This window comes from Ambystoma mexicanum, chromosome 1p (genome assembly GCF_040938575.1).
Source record: "Ambystoma mexicanum isolate Mex_15411 chromosome 1p, UKY_AmexF1_1, whole genome shotgun sequence".
Lineage (NCBI taxonomy): Eukaryota > Metazoa > Chordata > Amphibia > Caudata > Ambystomatidae > Ambystoma > Ambystoma mexicanum.
The window spans coordinates 395,175,323-395,198,835 of NC_090921.1; the positions used below are offsets into that span (position 1 = coordinate 395,175,323).

The 23,513-nt window shown below is 51.3% G+C and overlaps 1 protein-coding gene across 2 annotated transcripts in view; it reads left to right on the forward strand.

Moving 5' to 3' along the window:
* LOC138571035 (SURP and G-patch domain-containing protein 2-like) overlaps positions 1 to 23,513 on the forward strand; it is a 105,874-nt gene that overhangs the window by 77,340 nt on the left and 5,021 nt on the right. For both annotated transcript variants that reach the window (XM_069649164.1, XM_069649163.1), the window contains exon 9: positions 18,536 to 18,588. In XM_069649164.1, coding sequence (XP_069505265.1) covers positions 18,536 to 18,588 — 53 coding nt within the window. The remainder of the gene's footprint in view (positions 1 to 18,535; positions 18,589 to 23,513) is intronic.

The following is a 23,513-nucleotide window of genomic DNA, read 5'->3' on the forward strand; positions in this document are numbered from 1 at the left end:
CCTGCCCGGGGGGGAGGGGGGGGCACTCACTCTCCAAGTCTATCCAAGCTGTCCCAAAACATCTGGATATGGGCTCTTAAACACAAGATGTTTCTGATATCCCAACATGTTCCAGGGGAACGGAATCTTCTGGCAGACTTACTCGGCAGAGATTTTCCTCTGCCAGAAGAATACGAATGGTGTCTGCACGAAGACATTGTATCCAACGTCTTCGCAGAATGGGGGTTTCCAGAGATCGACCTGTTCGCTACTCAGGAGAACGCCCATGCCCAGATTACGCCTCCAGGTACCCCCAGAACCGATCGAAGGGGAACGGTCTCTGGATAACTTGGTCGGGGAAATTTTGTTTAAGCTTTTCTCCACCGACTCCGCTTCTGAACAAGATAGTACACAAGATGCACCAGGAACCAGTCACCATGATTCTGGTGGCTCCCATGTGGGCCCGCCAACCCTGGTTCGCGCACCTGATGGAAATGTCCCTCTCCCCACCAGTCAAGCTGCCCTGCCCGTACAACATGTCTCAGGACAGGGGGGAGACTCATGCCCACAAACTCTGAACTTAGCAGCCTAGCTCCTGAGGTCATAGAGTTTGGACATCTGCAACTCCCTCAAAGATGCATGGACATACTGAGGGAGGCAAGAAAGCCCAACACACGTTATTGCTATGCCATCAAATGGAAACGTTTGGTCATCTGGTGCAGTTCCAAAGGCGTCAATCCCACCGATTGCTCGCCTTCACACATTGTTATATCTAACCCATCTGTTGGACTCTGGGTTAGTCTTCAATTCCTTAAAGGTTCACCTAGCGGCGTTGTCAGCCTACACCACGTCACAGCAAAAGGTGTCGTGGTGGAAAGTACCTGTGATTAAAGCCTTTATGGAAGGGGTTAAAATAACGTATCCCCCCTCCCCCCCCCCATCACTCACCCAGCCCCTGGGTGGGATCTAAATGTGGTTTTAACTAGGCTCATGGGTCCCCCTTTCAGACTAGCTTTATGCATAGGCTCAAAAGACCCGACTTACAAGACAGCCTTTCTAGTAGCTATCACTTCTATCAGAAGAGTTGGCGAACTACAGGCCCTCTCGGTCTTGGACCCCTTTGTTACAGTCCACAAAGATAAGGTAGTTCTGCGCACTCATCCCAGATTTGCGCCGAAATTTATTTCGAAGTTCCATGTGAACCAGACAATCTAACTACTACCCACGTTCTTCCAGAGACCTACTAACATGGCCGAAAGAAAAAGAAGCCTTCACACACTAGATGTGCGCAGGGCAGTCATGTTCTACATGGATAGAACCAAACCACTGAGGAAAACTAAACAATTCTTTGTTTCAGTGGCAGCTGGTAGAGAAGGGGGTCCTGTCTCTAAATCGGCAATATCACGGTGGATTGTGAAATGCGTCACACTGCAGCTGGTAGAGAAGGGGGCCCTGTCTCAATCGGCAGTATCAAGGTGGATTGTGAAATGCATCACACTATGTTTCTCTCTTGCAAAGAGAGAACTGCCCTTCAAGCCTAGAGCACATTCTACTCTAGGCACTGGGGCATCCATACCATTCATTGCAAATGTTCCCCTCGAGTCCATTTGCAAAGCGGCAACCTGGAGTTCTGTACACACTATTGCCTAGACACTCATTCTAGGTCTGATTCTCAGGTGGGACAAGCAGTACGAAGACATCTTTTTTTTTTTTTTTCTACTGTTCCTTCTCACAACCCACCTCCAACTCCGGGTACTGCTCGCTAGTCTATGCACAGCATGTGATTCTAAGCGGATTAACAAGCATCAGAAGACATGCATTACTTACAATCATCAGAAATGCTTTTACGGTATCTGCTTGGATTCACATGCGCCCTCCCTGCCTCCCCACTCGAGTTGGAAGGAACATAGACTTCTTACTTTCTCTCTTAATGTACTCACTCGCTATAGCCTTGGGCTCCCTCATGGCAGAAAAAATGCAATCGGAGGGACCTTGGCGCGTGAGGGATTTTGGGTACTACACACGTCACGATAGGGATAGTGTTTCACACGCCTATGCCGACGTCCCCTTTCGGTCCCCCCAAAGACGAGATGCAATACTCAGCGGTTACCACTGGATGTCGGACCATGCACAGCATGTGAATCTAAGCAGGTACAATCATCAAATGCTTGTACGGTAAGTAATGCATGTCATCAAACGTAACGTAGGTGCCACCGACTGCAAGCCACACGTTTCCTGGTAATTGTGTTTGGTATGACTCTGATTTCTGTCAAGACAGAGCCTATTGAATATACCTGGTATAGTCCTACACCACTCAATTCTCCACACATATAGCACATCATTTTGCAATCCCAAAAAGTCAATTACTTGCCAATAGCGAGTGCACATTTGGACTCCTCCATTTGCCTTTCAATGGGGAGAACTTGCTTGGTGGATACGTCAGTACTGTAGTGAAATCCAGCAAAGAAAATGCAATTGCAGTCTTCTGCTAGTACCGTCCAAAGGTGAAGGTACCTTGTCTGTTGGGTGTAACAGCCAGCCATCAGTTGGCTAAAGACACTACTTTCAGGCCCCAGCATGGACATGGCAGCAATATCCACAACAGTATGGATGGGGTAAGAACGGTAAAGTATCCACTAGAATGGGTGGTGGCCCTTTAGGGGAACTCTGCATCCGGCACTCCAATATACCCAAAACAATGCTGATTCGCAAATGCAACATCCACCCTTCTACAGCATGGGGTCTGGCATGGATTCACATGTTAAATGTATTTGTACCGCGCACCGTCACCAACTGTATTGGTCCCCAGGCGCTCTGGCGGATCTGTAAACGATAAGGTGGGATGAGCTGCCCTTTGCATCGTGGTCCTTCGCCGCGGGGGCTGCCGGGCAGAGGGCTGCCCTGGCAGGGACTATTAACTACTGCAGCCACCCATTCAGGGGGTGGGGTGGGGATAGGGGTGTGGGGGTGTGCTCGAGGCCCATAAGGCAAGAGCTACACACTTGCTGTCGTGTTTCTGTGCACAAATGCACAGACTAATCACAGGTTGTGGGAGGAGAGGAGATTGGAGGGGGTGTCAGGAAGAGGTTCGGGTTTGGAAGGGGCGGGGGGGAAGGTGCCGAGTGCACCTGATTTCACTAATATTGGGCCAAGATAGGGGGGTGGCACGAGACGCTGTTTGCCTGGTTGGAAAGGGAAGGTGCCGAGTGCACTTGGTGTTTTTTTTTTTAATATAAAGTGGGGCCAAGATGTGAAGGCCAGCTCGAGACGCTGCTTTCATGTGGTCTTGCCTGCAAGCTGCTGCTTGCGAAGTGCTCGAGGCCAATGAGGCAAGAGCTACTCTATTGCCGTCGTGTTTCTGTGCACAAATGCACAGACCAATCACGGTGGTGGGAGGGAGGAGAGGGGGTAAATTTAACATTTATATTTACGGTCAATCGAGCCTCAAGCTCCACCGATTCCACTTCCGATCAACAGGGACCAGTTTTCAGAATTTTCTATGCCCCTCAGGGCCATCCTTTTGTCGAGTTTTCCACTTTTCGGAGGATTCCAGAAGATCTTTAAGGCCTAGCCCGTGTGGTCATGGCTCAGGACAAACGAAGCATGACGCCTGTTTGACCCAAGCTGTTCAGCAGCTGCCCTGGATGCGGGCTACAGAACGTCTGAGGATGAGCACTCTCGGGGCCTCTACTGCCTTCACGACGACATCTCACGTGGAGAAGGACTGTTTTTGTAAGAACATGTCCGCGTTTTGTAAGAAAATGTCAGAACCGACAATGAAGGATCGTCTTATTCGACTCACCAACTGGCTGGAGGGGAAGAGGTCAGAGTGGTCTCCTAAGACCTTTGAGGGCGCTCTGGCGACGGGGGCCCAGCAAAAGGCAAAGCGCCGTGAGTGCCGATCGGTCGGGGTCCTCGGCTGCCAGGCAGGGCGCATTATCACTGACGCAATCAACCACAAGCCAACGCTCTGGCTCGGTGAAGAGTAAGTCGGAGAACCCGGGTATGCTTCGGGAGAAGCCCCGGTCGATCCAGAGACCTGCATGGGGGGCGGGGTGTGAGGCGGCAACCCTATACAACGCCGGTCCCCCCAAGGTGAAGGACTCGGGCACGCCCAAGGTCGTGAAGGCCCTGATTCGCCCAGCTATGGCCTTGCTTGAAGGAGTCGTGAAGGCCCTGGCGAAACCTATGGAGGCTTCACCAGTGGAGACTGCTTCAGGGGCTAGAGTTTCCATGCCACCCCGCAGGGTTCATCTTTTCTGCCTATTGAGAAGACACCCGTGAAACCCCTGCAGGAGAGGGGGGGTGGGGGGGCACGGTAGCCATAACGGATACCACCTCTGAGGATGAGTTGGCCAGCGTCCAAAGGATCCTGGACAAGAAATTTGAGGAATCCAGGGCCCACGGGAAGGATCCTTACGAGGCCGACTAGGAGGGGGGGGTGATGAGGAAGATAGGCCCGCAGAGGACCCCACGCCCCAACTGTTGGTACCGCTGCAGCCGGTGCCCGTACCACAGAACAATTCAGGAGCTTATCTCCGTGCACAAGGTCTGTGTAGCCATCAAGCTAAGGACAAGGTTGCCCTTACCCCCCCACCAACGACCCAGCGGGGCCTGGTCCGTCTGGGAGCACGCCTAACAAGCAGAGACCAGTCCATCCTCCCCCTTCCAGCCTTCACCCCCATCCCCTCCGAGGGATGAGACTGGAATGGAGACGGCAACGACTGGGACGGAGGACAGTGGTGACGACGGAATGGACCTCCCATCACCACTCGTCCGGATTCAGTGGTCTCCGCGGCGACCAGGAAGGAATCGGCGGGGGGCGACTACTTCAACATCCCTGCCGGACGGCAAAGGGAAGAAGCTGGACGCCATGGGACGATGGGTCATCTCGTCAGCGGTGACGACTATTAAAGTGGCCAACGCCCTTGCAATCGTGGCATGCTAGGACAGGGAGCTGTGGTTCAAGATTGCTCCCCTGCTGTACTTCCTCCCGGACAAGAGGGCTGAGGCCCCGGAAATCCTACAGGAAGGCGAGGTGGCGTCGGACCACGCCATTATGGTGGCCACGGACCTCGCAGACACCAGCTTTCGCCAGATGGGCAACAGCATTTGCCTTCGGTGGCACAGTTGGCTCAAGGCCACCAACTTCCGCCAGGACGTGCAGACCAGGGTTCTGGACATGCCCTTCGACGGGAACAACCTGTTCGGCAAGACAGTGGACGAGTCACTGCAGTCAGTCAAGACGGACACCGACGGCTCGGGCCTTGGGTGTTCAACAGCTGTACTTTCGGAACTCTGGAGGCAAGCAAGGTGCCTCCAAAGGATTTGGCGGCGGTTCCTCTTCGTACCGCCAAGCGGCCCACTCCTCGTCGCAGGAAGCCTACAGAGGACGCGGCAAGACAGGAGGATCGCGGCGGCAAGGCCGCGATGAAACAGGACTGAACCGGCCATGGCGTCGGGCCGCTGCCCGAGCACGCCCATGGGAGCCCAGCTGCCGAAATTCTATCAGCATGTAGGAGTCCATCTCCACCGACCGTTTGGTGCTAGATGCCCTGGCCCGTGGGCGCACTCGGGAATTTCAGAGGTGGTGTCCCTGTATCACCCGTGGCCAGGAAGGAAAACCACATCTCAGCTACTCCTGGAGGTACGATTGATGCTAAGAAAGGGAGCCATAGAACTCGTCCCAAAAAGCCTCTGGGGCTTGAGTGTACTTGCGGTACTTCCTGATCCGGAAGAAGACCGGCGGTTGCTGACCCATCTTCTAAACAAGTACATCAAGAAATTCGGATGGTCCCCCTCTAGCATGTGCTGGGACAGCTGGAGGAAGGTGACTTCCTATCGTCCCTGGACTTGGGAGGATGCCTACTTCCACATCCCCATTCTAAAGGGACATCGCAAATTCCTACAATTTGTGGTCCAGGGGCGGCACTATCGGTTCAAGGCCCTTCCCTTCGGATTGAAGTCTGTGCCTGGCACCAGTAGTGGCGTGGCTGCGCCTGCCGGGGATTCAAGTCTACCCCTACGTGGACGATTGGCTCATCCGAGCAAAGTCAAGAGAACTCGCCGTCGATCATACAGCGAAGACGTCCAACTGCTCACAGATCTGGGATTCTCGATCAACTTCGCAAAATCCCACTTGGTACCATCGCAAGTCGCCCTGTTCCTGGGAGCCAGACTCTACACAGTGGCGCAATTGGCTTCACTGTCGGGGGGCATCCTGGGCAAGGTACAACGGCTGTTCACCATGGACGTGGCCAGGGTGAGGTCCATAAAGTCCCTACTTGGCATGATATCCTCGTGCATCTACCTCGTGCGCCTATGCAGGCTGCGGATGCGACCACTGCAGGAGTTAATCGACGCCCGTTGGATGCAAGCGACGGGCAGTTTCGAAGACAGGATCTCACTCAAGACTTTCCGCCAAGCGATCCGGTGATAGGGCACCCATGCGCATCTAGCGGCGGGCATGGACTTCCAGACCCCGGCACACCCGGAAACTGACGACAGATGCATCCCTGGAGCGCACACCAGAGATATCCACGCAAGAGGCCTTTGGCTCCCAGAGGAGAGGGCCCTATACATCAGAGCTCCGAGCCGTATTCTGGGCCCTCAGTTCGTTCCTTCCGTACCTCAAGGGCAAGGTGGTAAGGGTCTTCACTGACACCACCACGGTGTTCTACATCCGGAAGCAGGGGGCACCAGATACCCAGCCCTATCCAAGGAAGCGCAGGATCTGTGGCACTGGGCCGTCGCCTAAGGATATCTAGTACCCTTCCATCTGGCAGGAATAAAGAATACCATTGCCAACTCTCTCAGCAGGGAGCTGCGCTTGTGCCACGAGTGGGAGCTGCGGCAGGATCAAGAGGATCTCCTATTCCGGCGATGGGGCAATCCCCAATCAACCTATTCGTGACGGCGGCGAACGTTAAGTGCCGGAGGTTCGCCAGGTTTCCCCAGCTGGGGAGCATGGGCGATGCCTTCTCATTCCCCTTGGACGGCCTCTTCCTGTATGCGTTCCCACCGTTGCTGTTGCGACTCATCAACGGTCCCGTTGCAGGATGCTCCTCAGCGCACTGGCGTGGCCGAGCTAGATACGATTCCCGGACCTTCTGGACATATAGTTACTACTATTGATTATTTATTCAACTTACTATGTTATTACGAAAGACATAGAGCAGTCATTCATTACCACTGTCTGGAGTGGTACACTACCACAATCCTGAACCGTGCTTATTGAATTTTTTGATGTATCATTAATACCAAGAATCTCAAGGTGGGTGCTGGCCACCAAGGACTGACTTAAAATCTATTGCATCTGCAGTCAAGAAGGACCCGAGACTTTTTTTATTGTAGTATTGCTGTATCCATAACCTGGAATATGGAACTGGTTATACACAATCAAAACCCAAGTATACGAAATCGCACCCTCCAACCAGTGCTGGTTTTTTAATGCAAAAATGACTTAGAGTTGCACATAAAATAACTTCCATACCATCTTTAAAATGCATAGCATTCTACAGATGAGCTTTGTCAAATCGTCATTATCTGACATGGTATCGGCCTCCCTATTTTGGATGCATTCTAAAAGGTATCCATGTGTCTGGGTTTGAAACTGGTCACAAAAATGTCTGTGTAGACTTGCAGCTTTTATCCACTTTGCATAGACTTGTGTATGCAGTGATTATATCGAAACACAAAAATAATAATCCCATTACAATGAACTGAAACTAATTGCAAAATAATACATTTGGAAAAAAGCTGAAAAGAAAGAGTGGTAATATATTGGAGATAATCCACATGCTCATGAATATTCCCTGTCAGGCCGGGATTACTCAGGATGGGGGGGCGGGGTGAGGGGGGCCCGATTCACTTTCCCTTACCAATGTTCTTTCCTCACTGAGCTGAGTCATCCTGCTCTGACAGCCATCATCAGATGTTTACAGCTTATTGTGTTGGGAGTCCTTTTGTTTTGCTCAGAGCTTTTCTATGCCTCACCCAGGACCAGCTGGTCCGAGCAGCGGGCTTCTAAATCCTTTGAGGGAGCTCCATCTGTGGGGGGGGGCCCAAGACTGTGCCAAGCACCACGAGTCTGTCGGTCGCCGTGCAAGCGGACCCGCTGCGCTCACTCTGCCTCTCCGGTCATCACTCCAGCTCCTACTCGAAGCGGAAATCGGCTAACCCAGGGAAGCTGCAGGAGAAGTCGGAGAAGACCAGGGCGCACGGGAAATGTGTCTGACTTGCCTCTGACGGCCCAGGTGGTCCAGGCAAGGTCAGCCTCGCCGATCGAGCTGGTGCACCCAACATCTCAACGGCGAAGTGGCTGACTCCGTCAATGGGGACCCTGACGGCGCCCAGAGTGACCACCACCCCCCTAACCCCCCCCCCCCCCCGCCCCAGGCAGGAGGCCTCAGCCACGTGGGAGAAGAGGATGCCATCCCTAAACCTGAGACTTCTTGGGAGGCTAAAAGGGGGAGGCCTCAACCGTGCTCCAGGGCAGATTATTTTTTTCCTCTGACCTGGTGACGGCAGAAACGCCAAGGGAGACGATAATGTGAATGACGACATGGGTGCTGGGTCCAGCGAGCCTATTACTGCCCCGACCACCTCCCAGGGATGGATCGCTGAATATCCCTTCACCTCTCCACACACTGGTGTCGGAGATCCAGAAGGATGCCGACTGCACCCCTGGTGGCACCAGACCTGCCACCAGCGAGGAAGAGAACTGCACTCTACGCCACCGCACATCTTTATCCCCTCACTCGGGAATACAGGGACAGACGGCGATTACGGACAACTGTTTCTCCACCGCAGAGGTAGTCTTCCCGGATGAAGTGGCGTTGGTCGTTCACTCCATGGTTGCCTAAGCGTCTGAGCTCTTTTTTCCAGCCGGCGCCAGAAGAGACCAAAAAGGAATGTTTCTCCTGCCTGGTCTGACATACTTTTTCACATGCTCATGAATATTCCCCGTCAGGCTGGGAATCCTCAGTAAAGAGAGAATCGGTTTAATTTCTGAACTCTTTCCCCTAATCACTGAGCTCTGGGGTCATGCTGCCCTTAGCCAATGACTGCCCTCTACCATCCGCACATTCAAGTGTTGGGGAGTTCTTGCGCTTGGCTCTCAAGCTTGTTTTTCGCTTTTTTTGAAGACTTTAATCTTTCAGTCTATCGAGCCTTGTGCTCCATCGATCACCCTTCTGATTAACGGAGACCCGTTTTTCGGATACTTCAGCGCCCCTCAAGGGCAGATTTAGTAAAGATTCTTCGTCTAGGCTTCCAGAAGATTATTCAGGCCTATTCCACGTGCACCATGTCGAAGGATGCCACTCCCCTGTTCAAGCTTTGCGGCTTATGGAATGTTTTCTCAGACAATATTCCAAGTGCTTTTACTGCCTGTACCCGACGCAAAAGCTGGATGATTGTGCATTTTGCCTTATTCTCGACAGGCACGTTGAAGTATCGGCATAAGCTGCAGAATGAGTGGCTGCAGACCAAGGCCTCTGCACTGGGGCCCTATTTTATGATGGTGTATCACAAACCCCCTTCCATTGAGTCCTGTGCTGGCCGTTTGTGACCCTTCATGTAGCATTCGAGCGTTTGTTGCGTGCTGAACTGGCACTTTCCCAGTGGACCGGTGTACTTGAACAATACTGCTCCAAATACTTTTTGTGCCATCTTCCATGTTGTCCTGTACCTTTGCGACAATTCTGCAGACTGCCGGGCTGTGATCTGGTGCAGTAGGAGAAAATGGCGATAGTTGTCCCCAATGCACACTACAGCCAGGGAATGGCCTCCTGCCGGCAAGTTTGGGGTTGCTTTCCCTAATTGGGCATCCGCTACCTGTTTGAACTTTGTTGATCACTTTCATGTGTAGTCTGGGGCAGTCACCAGCCCAAGATCTGGAAAAGGGGAACTAGAGCTATTAAAAGATTACCAGTATCTGAAACTGACGAATTGCCAGAGACCTGCTGTTAGACTTCTACTGCAGCAAACCTTGGCCCAGCTGAACCTCTCATTCCGTAGTGTTTTTCCTGAAGGCCATCAGGCTTGCACTGCACGCCGGATCATGTCTGAGAAGGATGGGGCTCCCTCGTCAAGCTCTGCAACTGTTTGCAGAATGTTTTTGTGGAGGACGAGCATTCCCAGTGCCTCTTGTCTTCAACCGACGCACAAGACAGACTGCGACATCTGCCATGGCTTTACCAAGCGCACGATGAAGGATCGGCACAACAGGCTGGCGTGGTTCAAATCCAAGGCCCCTGCCCTGTGGTTCGTGGGGGCATGCATCCTCCGTATCCAGCCAGAGCAGGCTTCGAAATCCTTTGAGGGTGCACCATCCGTGGGGGGGTCCAAGACCAGGCCAAGCACTGACTCAGATTCTGTCAAGGTCGCCACGCAAGCGGGGGTCACGCAACAGCCAGGGAGCATTCATTTCCAATGGCATCTCCAGCCATCGCTCCAGCTCTTCATCGAAGAGTCTACTACCCCAGGGAAGCTACAGAGAAACCGGAGAAGACCAAGCAACAGTAAAAGGTGGTTGACCTGCCTATGAAGACCCAGGTGATGCAGGCAAAATCGTCCACATCTATTGAGCTTGTGGCGGTCACCTCTTCGTAGGTGAAAGGGACTGACCTGGTCCAGGGTCTCTGGGCCTCCCACGCGTGAGTCTTCAGCCAAACCAGCAGGAAGGACCTCGAGAGGATGCTGTCCCTTAGCTCGAAGCAGACCCATCAGGACCCAAAAAGTGGGGGGGTGGAGTGGAACTCCCAAGGCACAGATATTTATTTTGTCTTTTATTGTAGACAAGGGTTCCGTCCACCATCCGGGAGCTTTAGTACAAGTTGGCTCTGATCCTGGATTTCCTCCCAGAGGACAAGCCGGTCGAGGGGAAGGAGATCTTCAGGAAGGAAAGGTGGGTCGGACCACGCCATTACCATGGCCCTGGACATTGCGGACACAGGGTTCCACCAGATGGCCACGGACTTTAGGCAGGAGGTCCAGACTAAGGTCTTGGACATGCCGTTTTACTAAGACAATCTTTTTGGAAAGCCCATCGAGATGGACCTGGCCTGTGCCCTGGGCAGCAACAGTCTTGTCTTTTCGTTTCTCAGGAGGGAAGTCAGGCCGATCTTTGAAGGGTTTTGGCGGCAGAGCGTCCTTCCAGCCAGCCCTCCCGCTCCACGACCTAGGAAGTCTACAGGGTAGCTCCAAGGCCTTCAGAGATGGCTGTCAAGTCTCCCAAGGCGACGCGCCTGCCTCCAAGAAGGACTAAATGGGGCAAGACGGCGGGCCTGCACCTCGGTGGGAGGACGGCTGGCAAACTTGGTCATTGTGTGGGGAAAACCTCTCCACCAATCAAAGGGTGCTGGACACTTGCCCACTGACACACTTTGGCGTTTCAGCGAGTGTCCGGATACCACCGGTGGCCCAGCAGGTACACATCCCTCAGCGGCTGCTTGAGTTTCGGGCCATTTTAAAAAGGTCCAAAGCTGTTTCCGAAGCGACTATAGGGCGTACTCCAGATTCTTTCTAGTAAGAAAGAAGACTAGGGGCTGGAGACCGCAGACCCATTCTCGCGGGTGGTCACGTTGCAGCACATGCTCGGTCAACTGGAGGAGGGAGACTCCCTGTCTTTGAATCTAAAGGATGCATACGTTAACGTCCCCATTCACGAAAACATCAAGTTCCTGCGCTTCGTCCTACAAGGGAAGCCCTACCAGTTCGAGGCTTTCCCCTTTCGGCTGAAGTCGGAACCCACTCTTTAGAAGTGCTTGGTTCCGGTGGCGGTCCATCTGCGCCTAGGGGGATACTTGTGCACCCATATCTCTACAACTGGCTCATCCGGGTTTGGGCAAGGGACGTCTGTCGATCAAGGAGAGGACTGCCATTTTGGGCAAGGTTCAACGGCTGTTGGCATTTAAGATCACCACGGTGAGTACCTTCAAGTCGCTGCTATGTATAATGTGCTTGTATAACTACCTGGTCAGGCTCTGCAGGTTACGGGTGCAACCACTCCAGGAATTCCTAGTCTCCCTTTGTATCCAGGTATACGGAAGCTGCAAAGACAGGATTGTTCTCGACTAGGAGGTCCGTCGAGCAATTAGGGGGTGGGATGTAGGCTCCAACATTGCCGGGGGCACAGACTTCCAGAGCCCCCATACCAGGAGATGGTCACAATGGACGCTTTCCTGGAGGGCTGAGGAGCCCACACCAGACGTCTCCACGCCAGAGGCCTGTGGCTGCCGAAGGAGCTCCACATCAATGTCCTGGAGATTCTGGAGGTGTTTTGGGCCCTAAAGTCATTTCCTCTGTCCCTCAAGGGCAAGTACCACCACAATGTTTTACATTTGTACCACCACAATGTTTTACATTGGGAAGCAGGGAGGCACCAGGTCTCAAGCTCTATCCAGAGAGGTGCAGGAGCTGTTGCACGGGGCTGTTGCCAAGGGATTGTTTCTCGTTCCTTTTTCACCTCGCAGGAGTAAAACACTGTTGCCAACTCGCTCATTAGGGAGTTGTGCTCTTGCCACAAGTGGGAGCTTTGGTAGGATCAAGTAGACAGCCTCTTCCTCGGGTGGAGCAGCCCCAAGATCTCTATTGGCAATGAATACCAAGTGCCAGAGGTTCACCGGCAGATGCCCCCAGTCGGGGAACATGGGGGGGGGGGGGGTGCATTCTCCTTCCAGTAGGAAGACCTGTTCCTGTACGCATTGCCTCTACTACCAAGTAATCGGTCAAGTCAGATGGTGTCTGTGCAGGATACTTGTTGCCCCATCTGGTACCCCCAACTTGTCGATCTGCTTGACAGGGAAGTAGGCAACATCCTGCACCACGGCCCAGGATCGCTGAACCTGAAGGCCTGGCTCCTGCACCATCAGAGTTCTGTTGGTTACGAGTTGCCGGCGAACTGCAGGGAAGTCCTTGCCAGGGAGCCTGCTCTTTATGGGCACTAATGGAAGCGACTTTGGTGCCGGTCGCAGAAGATTAACAGTTTGAGGGCCGCAGCGCCAAGTCAGTTGGGGCTGGATCACGCCTTCAAAGTGCATCAGGCGGCTATCTCCTGCTACACCAGATCTCCGGGACGGTCGTCGCTTTGGTCACATCGTCTAGTGAAGGAATTCATTGAATGGAATGGGCTGACAAAGCGTAGGTTACGGGCCTAAATGGACTCGGATGGAGAAGATATGAACTCATTGTAATGGTCAACATGCACCGAATTAAGCGGTCTGTGTGGAGTATTGAGGTTTCCCCCTAGTGGCGTCTTCGAGTAACCTTGTACAGGACTGAGCCTTTTGTTGGCACTTGCATAGTTGGTTTTCTTAGTATGTTCCGATTGACCGATCAGTTGATGCATGTGTAAGATGTGATTGGACAAAATCAATAAACTTGAATTTAAAAAAAAGACTTGGTCTGTTCATTCCCGCCAATGGAGGCACCTGCGTACGCTTTTCTCCTACCCTGCTCATCCACAAGGTTTTTTAAAAAGAATGTATTTGTAATGCGCCGGTAGCTCGCAAGCCTCGGGGCGCAGAGGACACGAATGACAAACGAATACGAAAGTGGCACAGGATAGTGGGCGAGGTTGAATGTGGTCTAGCTTGGGCCCTGTAGAGAACAATTATCTGAAAATGTGGCTTTTCACCAGTTTGTGAAATTGCATGTAGTTGGCTTCCAATCTTATGTAGATGGAAGTTTAGTCCATGGGCCAGCAGCTAGTATGGGGAAGGATCTACCCATACCGCCTTTAGGCTTGTGTGCGCCCACCAATTTTGCCTTGGTTGGTGGATCTTAGCATTCTGCTAGGCACATAGAGCTGCATCTTGGATTTTAAGTGTGCTGGTACTTTTCCAAAGATACTTCTGTGCACTAGTGTTGGGGCCTTAAAGTGAACCCTGTCTTCGATTTTCTGGAGTCACTTATATGCTGAGATCTGGTTTTGTGCTTAATGATCCTTACCACATTGTTCTGAACAGCCTGGTAACTATGAAGGCATTGTTTGTTGGAGCCCAGGATAAGTGCGTTACCATAGTCGAGGCGAGACAATATAATTGCCCTTGCGATGGTGGCACCATTGTCGTCTGATAGGTAGGCCCTCATGGCTTTAAGTAGTCTAAGGTGGTATGCACACTTTGTTTTTATGTATTGAGCTTGCGCCTCTGTCCCGAGGGATGCTTCCAGCATCATACCTGGAGTTTTGACTTTACTCGGGACTTGATTGTCCTGGCAGCATCATCTTTAACTTAGTGCTGCAGTGGTCGGTCAGACCTCAGTTCTCAGACCTGCGGCAGCTGTCTGCCCAACCAGAAGTCATCTCCTGCTTCGGAGTGTGGGGGGCGGTGACGTATCTTTGCCCGGAGAGGCTAGCCCTGGCAGCCTGGTAAGTGAGCAGGTGACTGCAACATCTCCAGCTTTCCCAAGACAACCTAGAGATCCTCCAGAAGTCTGGCTACTCGAAAGCATTACAAGAGCAAATGGACTAGGTTCTGCTTCTGATCCAAGTAAAACGAGTGTATCTGCTATCCTGCACTCTAAGCCCGGTATTGTGTTTCGGCATACCTGGCCAGTTCAGTGGTCCAGGTAGACACCTAGTGGCCATCGATGCATCCAGGTAAGTCGTAGAGGTTCAATTTTTCCTCTGCTAATCCAGTGGTGAAGAGGCCTCTAGTGGGCTTGACCAGCCTGTCAGGCGCCCACACTGAGTCTGGGATCTAACATTGTTCTAGGTGCCCTTACACACAAACCATTCAAGCCCATGGCCCCAGTGTGGACATCAAATTGGTCATGCTGAAAACAGCGCTATTAGTTGGGCTTACCTCCTTCTTACAGCGAAATTCAGGCTCTGGTGGCCTGAGCCCTACACTCTTTAATCAAGACATGGTTGTGCTCCGCAGGTACCCCAACTTCCTACCAAAAGTGGTCTCCTCATTCCACATTAACAAAGAGATTGTGCTCTCCACTTTCTTTCCAAATCCCAAGAAAGACACTGAGAAGGCCCGCCACTGTCTAGACATCGGAAAAACTTTAAAATTCTCTCTAAGACAGGACCAACGAAGGCCTTTCGCAAGACCAATGCCTTATTTGTCAAATATGGCGGCTCAAGGCCTGGACAACAAGCGTCAAGGCCTCAATAGCCAGGTGGATGACTGCCGACATCCATCCAGGAGGCATACAGGGCTAAGTGCAGGGAGTCTCCTAGGCACATTCACGCTTTAAGAGCCAAGGCAGCGGCTGTTGCCGAATTGGCAGAGCTGCAACATGGGCCTCTCTCCATCAGCCTTCTGCAAACAGTCTGGATAACAGCGCCAGGGCTGACACAGCAGTTGGCCAGACTGTCCTGTGTAATCTGTTTGCATAGTGTTTCATTGGTTGTAGACCTCCATACAGGATGGCGGAAAGAGGACGGGTGTAGGAGTGTTAGTGCCCCCCCCCCCCCCACACCCCGAGGGATGCCCATGCAGAATGGAGGAAAGGAGACTATGGACTAGGAGTGTTGGTCACTACAGTGCGTAACACTTAATTTATTGCCCCCTACATTGGTTCCAGAGTTGTTTGCCAGCAGTACATTTGCTTTGGCTTTCCCAGTGGTGCAAGCCACTTTACCACATTGGTAGCAATTGTGGTATCCATCTGCCGTTTTTTGTATTAGTGGACTTACTTTGTGTGTACCCATATATCGCATGTGTATTGGAGATGCCTTGTGCAAACCGTTCCATGCCTCTAGCTACTTTGTGTGAACAGTGCCTTGTCAGTGTCCCCAAACTCATCAGTTATCGCGGATAAGAAATGAGATTCCCATGCTACAGCAGGTACCTTCGGACAGCATACATGATACTTCCAAACAAATCAATTTCACACTTGTATTTGTATCCTCCTTTGCGATTACTTGGTGGTACAGCCATATGGCGACACACTGCTTCCTGTTCGCTGATGTCTGCTGTTCTGGGCTTTGGAGGGTGTGGTACCACAAGCTATGAGATTTAAGTATAATTGCACAAAATGATCAAACCCGCGTATAGTCCTGTCACTAATTTCATCAAATAATCATGTTAATAACTTGGAAGATCATATTTCAAATCGAAATGCTGAGGCGTCGTGGGGATCTTTATAATGCCATAGGTGCAACCTATTGTGTTTCCACACAGTTCTCTTCAATGAGTGCATAAAACGATGAGCTGGTTAATTGTGTAGTTGCAGTAGGGGCTTCAACAACTGAGCTGCCAATGGCCTTATTTGTCACACTATGCAACTTGGTGTTCATGTGAGCAATAATTACCAACATATGTGCTCTTGTCGGTTTCTGCTGTCACGTTGGACAAGAGACCCCCCCCCCCCCAATTGGCTACCAATAACTTTTCTTGGCACCACCCACCCTTTGCTCAGCTTGTCAGGCAGGATTTACCAGTGGGAATTGTTCTCGAATCACAGATGTGCAGTGGACGAGATCTTTCTCTTCATGCCCAGGTCAGTGCACCAACACATGTAAGGTACCACTTTCGACACCTGAACGGACACAGGAAGGTAGGACCTGTGGTGTTTCCCATGTTTTCGGGGGTTTTCTTGAGGCATAGGTCTCAATTATTTTTGAAACTGAATCGCATGTGCACAAATATACACTTGTGGTTCACAATAAGACATTCTAGGCACAAAGTCTACGGGTGTAATTTTGGCTACGAGGAGGGATTTGAGTAACTATTTGGACGCAGCTGAATACCTGGTGGTTTTCAGCCAACTATTTTCATACTTACTCCAAGCTGAAGTTCGGTACACCCCTGCTCCATTCCAAATGGGTACATAGTTTAGGGAACATTTGCATCAACTAGACTGCACACATTGCACTCATGTCCAGAGTAGACTAAACCAACAACCTATAATGGGACTGCCAGAACAACACTTCAGCGCATCCAAACACTGCAGCACCTGCTCAAACTACCGTGAAGAGAACACATTACCCCAACACTGAAACTGCTACACTTGCTACCATAAAACAGCAAATAGTTCACAACCGTGTGCACAACATACAGAGCATTCCACTGCCAAGGAGCAGAGTTCCTAGACTGCCAAAATCGCTGTCTACCACCTGACAAGACCACTCCGATCAAGCAATGACATTCGAATAGCACCAAACCCATGCAATAAATAAATTCAGAGGATCATCCTTCTCTAGCCTGGCAGCAATAACCTGGAATCGCCTACCAAAAAACACATGCAAAACAAGAATCATCTAGAATCCTGAAAACTACTCTAAACTTGGCTCTTTACCCCATAAATAGGAGGATATGACTAGGAAGCTTAGACCGAACGGGAAACAAACCCCAGGAAGGATACCATGACCCCAAACATAATCTTACCTAACCAGAAGGCAGGGGGCCCACCAACCACCCATGTCCACATACTGCTAATCCACAGAAAACCTAGGTAGGGTCCCCACACAGGATGGGCAGTGAGGCATCAGAATCCTCAACCTAAACAGTCTGTTTGGGAGGGGGGGGGGCGACACAACCATAAGCCAGGTGCACATACCACTAGAGACACAGAAGAAAACTGCCATTCAACAGGCCTCCCAACTAGGCAAACAAACTACAATACCAACACACAATATAATCAGACGTTGAGCACCGAAATGCAGATTAAGAGGTAAGGAAAACCGGCTAACCCAATTCTCTACTTTCTACATACACTTCTCATACAGAAACTCTCGCAAACCCCCACACCCTCTCCTGGCACAGCAATCCGCATGCACTACGACATTGCAACATAACCAGCACAACAAACAGCACATGGGAACTCCCGAAAACCGCATTTCAGCTCGGCGAATGGTGCAACCCGAACTGAAGCTGCCAACAGGACATCACAACTCTAACTTTCCTACTAACCTGCCCACTCCCCCCTTTCTTCGCTACTCTTCAGATCCACGAGAGCATGGTTACGGTAAAAGTACCTTTTAAAATTGAACTTGTATTTCCTTGTTTTCATGGATTGTGTGTAAGCACTACATTTTCTTTCCCTGGCCACTGACTAGGACTTCTCCATTGGATACAGAATGCAGTTTTATGGTTGATTTTTCTTTATTGAAGTTTCTCCTATGTGTAGATTTTGAAGGACTGACCCCCTGATCTTGGTAAAGCTATGCTGTGGGCCAATTTACAATTAAACTTTTCCATTCTCTTGTTCTACTCAGTAAGTCATGCAAATTCCTGCAACTGCCTTAATTTGTAAAATCTGAAGCATTTCAAAATTCCAGAGCTCACTTCCTTTTATTCTCCATCTATTGTCTAGGTCATTTGCCAAGTATTCGGTTTACACCTGTTGTGCCTCAGACTGGGTCAAATTTGTAAAACAGTAACTCTGCGCATTGCCACATGAAAGGATCATTTGTGCCAGTTCTTCGGTTGTTTACATTTTTAACATGTACATGGCAATCGTGGGTAGTGCTAACGGGCCTCCTCACCAATAGGAGCCCCCTTTTTCTTAGTAACTTCTGAAAGATGTGCTTTGGTTGTTATTTAGAATTTCGCAATAACTTGTAAACTAAATGTAGTCTACTTATCCTTCTACATAGAAACCTGCTAAACAAACTGAGGAGGAAGAGGAAGAAGACGAAGGAGTGAAAGTGTAAGTAACACGACCCCCCCCCCCCCCCATTGCCAGGAGTTGTTGCAGAATTCTCGTTTGCTGAAATGTTAGTTTAAAATTGCCCCGGTAGACCGCTTTAGACTTCAGAAAAGCTATGGATGACAAATGCAGTCCTTGTATTTCTGGAATGAGTGACATGGTTCACGGAAATTGCACTTATTTCATTTTCTCTCATGGGAGAATGTCCATAGGCTATCGTTATATAAGGAAAGGGAAAAATGACGACGCTTGTAGGCAAGTAAAGTTTGTAAAAATATATTTTTTTTAAATACCATCATTTCAAGTAAGTAGAAAACTTTTAAAGATAGTTATCCAGAATGGGGTCTCGCATGGATTCACATGCTCCTGAATAGTCCCCGTCAGGCCGGGAATCCTCAGTAAAAGAAAAAGCTGTTTCACTTATAAATTGTATTTCTCCTATGAACCAATTGCTGCGCTCAGGGTCATGCTGCTCCCAGCCAGTGACTGCCATTGCCCTAAGCCCCTCTGGCAGCCATTTTCAGATTTTTACATCGCCCCAGTGTTTGAGTCTGCGTGTTGGAGTTTTTTTTGTGCTTTTTTGTTAAATTCCTATTTTTGTTTGATAGAGCACACAGGCTCGATCGTTTCTTCATTAGACTAACAGGGATCCTTTTGTCGGCACCTTTCTTCTGCCCTCATGGGCAGGATCTGTTCAGGGGGCCCTGATGGCAGCCAGTGTCTCTTCCTCCCAGGCGGGTGGCTTCGGCCAAGCCAGTGGAAAATACCCCGGTAAAGAGTATGCTGTCAAGGACACAAAAGGTGGTGCATGGGGCGGGTGGAAGTGCTCCACGGCATGTATATTCTGACGAGGACATGTTTTCGGTCCAGGAGGATGTTTGGGGCTATGACAGGAAAGTCGCGGAGGGGGCGAGGACTGGGACGACTTAGGCACTGGGCCCAGCAAGTCTGCTCCCCCCTACACCGTGAAGAGATTTGTCGCAGTACATATTTTCAACTCTCCACATGCTGGTGTCTGATACTGGTCCCACCAACGCCAAAGCAAAGGATGCAGTATCCTATCCCACCTCACCAACCGCCACACGTGCCCCTCCTCCTTTCCCCCCCCTGAGCCCCTAGGGATACAGGAACTGACACGGTGACACCACTCTGCCCCCGGACGTAGTAGGTTAATTCCACTCCATGGTCACCCGCACGTCAGAACTATTCCAGCTCATGACTGAGGAGACGAAGGAGGGTTTTCTGTATTAACGCCGGGAGGCAAAAGAAGAGCATTCTGGCGGTGCCCCTCCAGGACAAAGGCCCCAGCGAAAGACTGGCTGGAGAAGAAATACAGGAGCCGGATTCCGCACCAAGTGTCTATGGTCACAGCCATATCCAGAGTCTGTCCCGGGCCTGCACGAGTCATCCAACCAGTCATCCCCTGCCTCAGTGAGGGAAAAGTTGGACGCCGTGGGTAGAAAGGTCATCTGGGTTCCGACAGATATGGAGCAGTGTCTGCCTCAGTTGTTTTGGCTGGTTGAAAGCCACCAACTTCCGGCAGGAAGTTCAGACAAGGGTCCTGGCCATGCCATTCAGGGACAATCTCTTTGGGAAGGCAGTCGACAAATTGTTGCAAGCCATCACGACAGACTGCCTGTGCCCTGGGCATGCTGCAGCATCGCACTTACTTTGCTACCTCAGGGGGAAAATCAGAAGGTCTTTGAAGGGTTTCAGCGGGGTTCATCCTCATACTGCCAACCCTCCCGTTCCTGCACTTTGTCGTACAGGGAAAGCACTAGCAATCGAGGCCCTCCTATCCAGGGTGTTAATGAAGTGCCTGGCACCAGTGGCGGCCCATCTACATCTGCAGGGGATACCTGTGAACCCGTACCTCGACTGGCTCATCCGTGCCGAGTCAAGGGAAATAGCCGTCAAGCACACAGGCAGGACTGCGACTGCTACTTTCCAAAGTCTGGTCTAAGATCAACACGCTATTCTGCCTGGTGGCCCCCTCGGAACAGAACAGTGGTCATTTTGGGCAAGGTTAATGGCTATTGGCACTGAAGATTGCCACAGTACGGACCTCAAGTTTCTGCTCAGCATGATGTTGTGTTATAAACCTGATCAGGCTCTGCAGGTTGCGGATGCGGCCCCTTCAGGAATTCCTGGATGCACGGTGGGTCGAGTGTCTGGAAGCTTTGCAGACGGGATTATGCTCGATGAGGAGTTCCGCTGAACGATAATGTGGTTGGGCATGTGCTCCAACATCGCTGGGGTCAGATTTGCAGAGTCCCCCATAACAAGAGACTGTCTCTTCCATGGAGGGCTGGGGAGCCCACACCGGATGTCTCCACACCAGAGATCTGTGGCTACTGGCTGGGGAGGGTCTTCACGGACAAAACAACCACAATGGTCTACATCAGGTAGTAGGGGGGGGCACCAGATCCCCAGCCCTCTCCAGCGAGGCACAGGACTTGTGGCACTGGGCCATCACCTGCGCTCCTTCCACAAGTGGGAGCTTCAGCAGGATCAAGTGGACAGCCTCTTCCTCAGGTGGGGGCATACCCGAGATCGATCTGTTTGCGATGGTGACTAACTCCAAATGCCAGAGATTCGCAAGCAGGTTCCACCAGCCAGGGAGGATGGGGGACGTGTTCTCATTCCTGTGGGATGGCCTGTTTCTGTACATGATCCTGCCGTTGTCTCCTGATGCGAGTCATCAAACAATGCCAATGCAGGAAGATCCTAGTTTCCCCTGTATGGCTGATGCAGATTTGGTACCCGGGGCCTTCTCAGCCTGTCAGCGTCTCGACTCCTACTGCCAGTGGCCGCAGATCTGCTCACCAGAGTGTGCAGTAGGACCCCCAACTGGCCCATAGAGCTGGGGTTTCCCAGCAGCATCCTTGAGATGGATGGGGATGCAGATTTATTGATTTGATGCAAGTGTATTAGACAACTCCCGCCACCCGCAACGTGATTAGTCCACTGCCACAGAAGGCCTACGGCCCGCGCTGCTCAGTGCCTCCACTCTCCCTACAGCTGCTGGAAGCAGGTGAGTGAGCCCTGCTAGAGCCCCCTGGGCCCCAATATTGGCCAAAATGACCCCCTTGGGCGCGCTCCGTCGAGCCAGCAGCCCCTTTGTCCCCCGGTTTCCCATCCCTGTGTCCGCTTCCTCTTTCTCCCTCCTCCTGCCTCCCAGCCCGCCCCTGCAACGTGATTGGTCCGTTGCTCCTCTGCCACAGAAGGCCTACGGCCCGCACTGCTCCGTGCCTCCACTCTACCTACAGCTGCTGGAAGCAGGCGAGTGAGGCCTGCTAGAGCCCCCTGGGCCCCAATATTGGCCAAAATGACCATCTTGGGGGCGCTCCGTCGAGCCAGCAGCCCCTTTGTCCCCCAGTTTCCCTTCCCTGTGTCCGCTTCCTCTTTCTCCTGCCTCCCAGCCCACCCCCTCTTCCCTATTGGTCCGACCACTGCCCATTACTGACACTTCCTGTCCAGCAGCCCCCAGCGGCTAAGGGCCCCAAGGCCAAGGGCGGCTCCAACAGAGGCGGCTCCAGGAAGTGTCAGCAGGTGTCCGCAGGGGACGCCAAGGAAGCCACCAGACACTGACAAAACTGTGTTGGCTTGGGTGAGGGGTAGAGCAATTACTCTACTCCAGAAAGCTCCAGCCACTCTAACCTACCTTTCAATGGCCTGCAGCCTAATGTTAACCAGGGATTGTTAGCATATGCCACACTTAGATCGAATCTCTAATAGCATCTCTATGAAAGTTGAATTCAGAAGTGTACCCAACTGCATTTAGAAGTTGCAACCAATTGCATTTAGAATTGTACCCTACTGCATTTAGAAGAGTTCCAAACTGCATTTAGAAGTGCGCCCAGTTGCATTTAGAAGTGCGCCCAGTTGCATTTAGAAGTGCGCCCAGTTGCATTTTGAACTTGTGACCAATAGCCTCTCTGAGAAAATTGCATTTAGAAGTGTTCCCAATTGCATGTGAGAAAGCTGAAATTTGGAAGTGCACCCAGTTGCATTTAGGAGTGCACCCAGTTGCATTTAGGAGTGCACCCAGTTGCATTTAGGAGTGCACCCAGTTGCATTTAGGAGTGCACCCAGTTGCATTTAGGAGTGCACCCAGTTGCATTTAGGAGTGCACCCAGTTGCATTTAGAAGTTGCACCCAATAGCCTGTGAGAAAGCTGAAATTTGGAAGTGCGCCCAATTGCATTTGGAAGTGCGCCCAATTGCCTCTTGGAGAAAGTTAAATTTAGAAGTGTACCAACGGCACGGAATTGCATGACGTACATAATTATGCTTTGGAATGCAGGAAATGCATCATACCACACCCCACGCTTACACTCTCCCTTACACCACCACTCAACTAGAACACAGAGATACTATGACACCATTCGGTATAAATGTTCTCATATCAACATCTCCCGCTCACTCCCATCACTCTGAGTAAACATTGCTGGTTTCGCACCCCCCAGCCAGGCGTTCTCCTCAGGCCTAACGCAGCCACACTCGATCTGGATAAAAGCCGGCCAGAGCGAACACATACTCCTGATCTCTCAACCACCACACCTACCGCTAAGAAGCAGCTACCACTTAAATTCCGCACCGGCTGCACACATACCTGGTGCGCACACACTTTTTGGACTCTTTCTACTGACCTCAACTTCGGTTCCCAAGGGCGTTCAACCTACCAGTGCCTTTATACCATACCAATGGTATATAAGGCGCTATATAAATGCAAAATAACATAATTCGATAGTTTGGCAAAGGGCGTCTGTTTTAAAAAAAAAAACGGAGTTCATCAATATCAGCAATCATTATAGGGACCTTATCTGTATATGGTAACAGGGAGTGGGGATTAGATAGCAGTGGGGCATCTAAGATCTTCCATCAAATTGGCTACTGTAAACGTCACAAAGTACGACGTCTCAT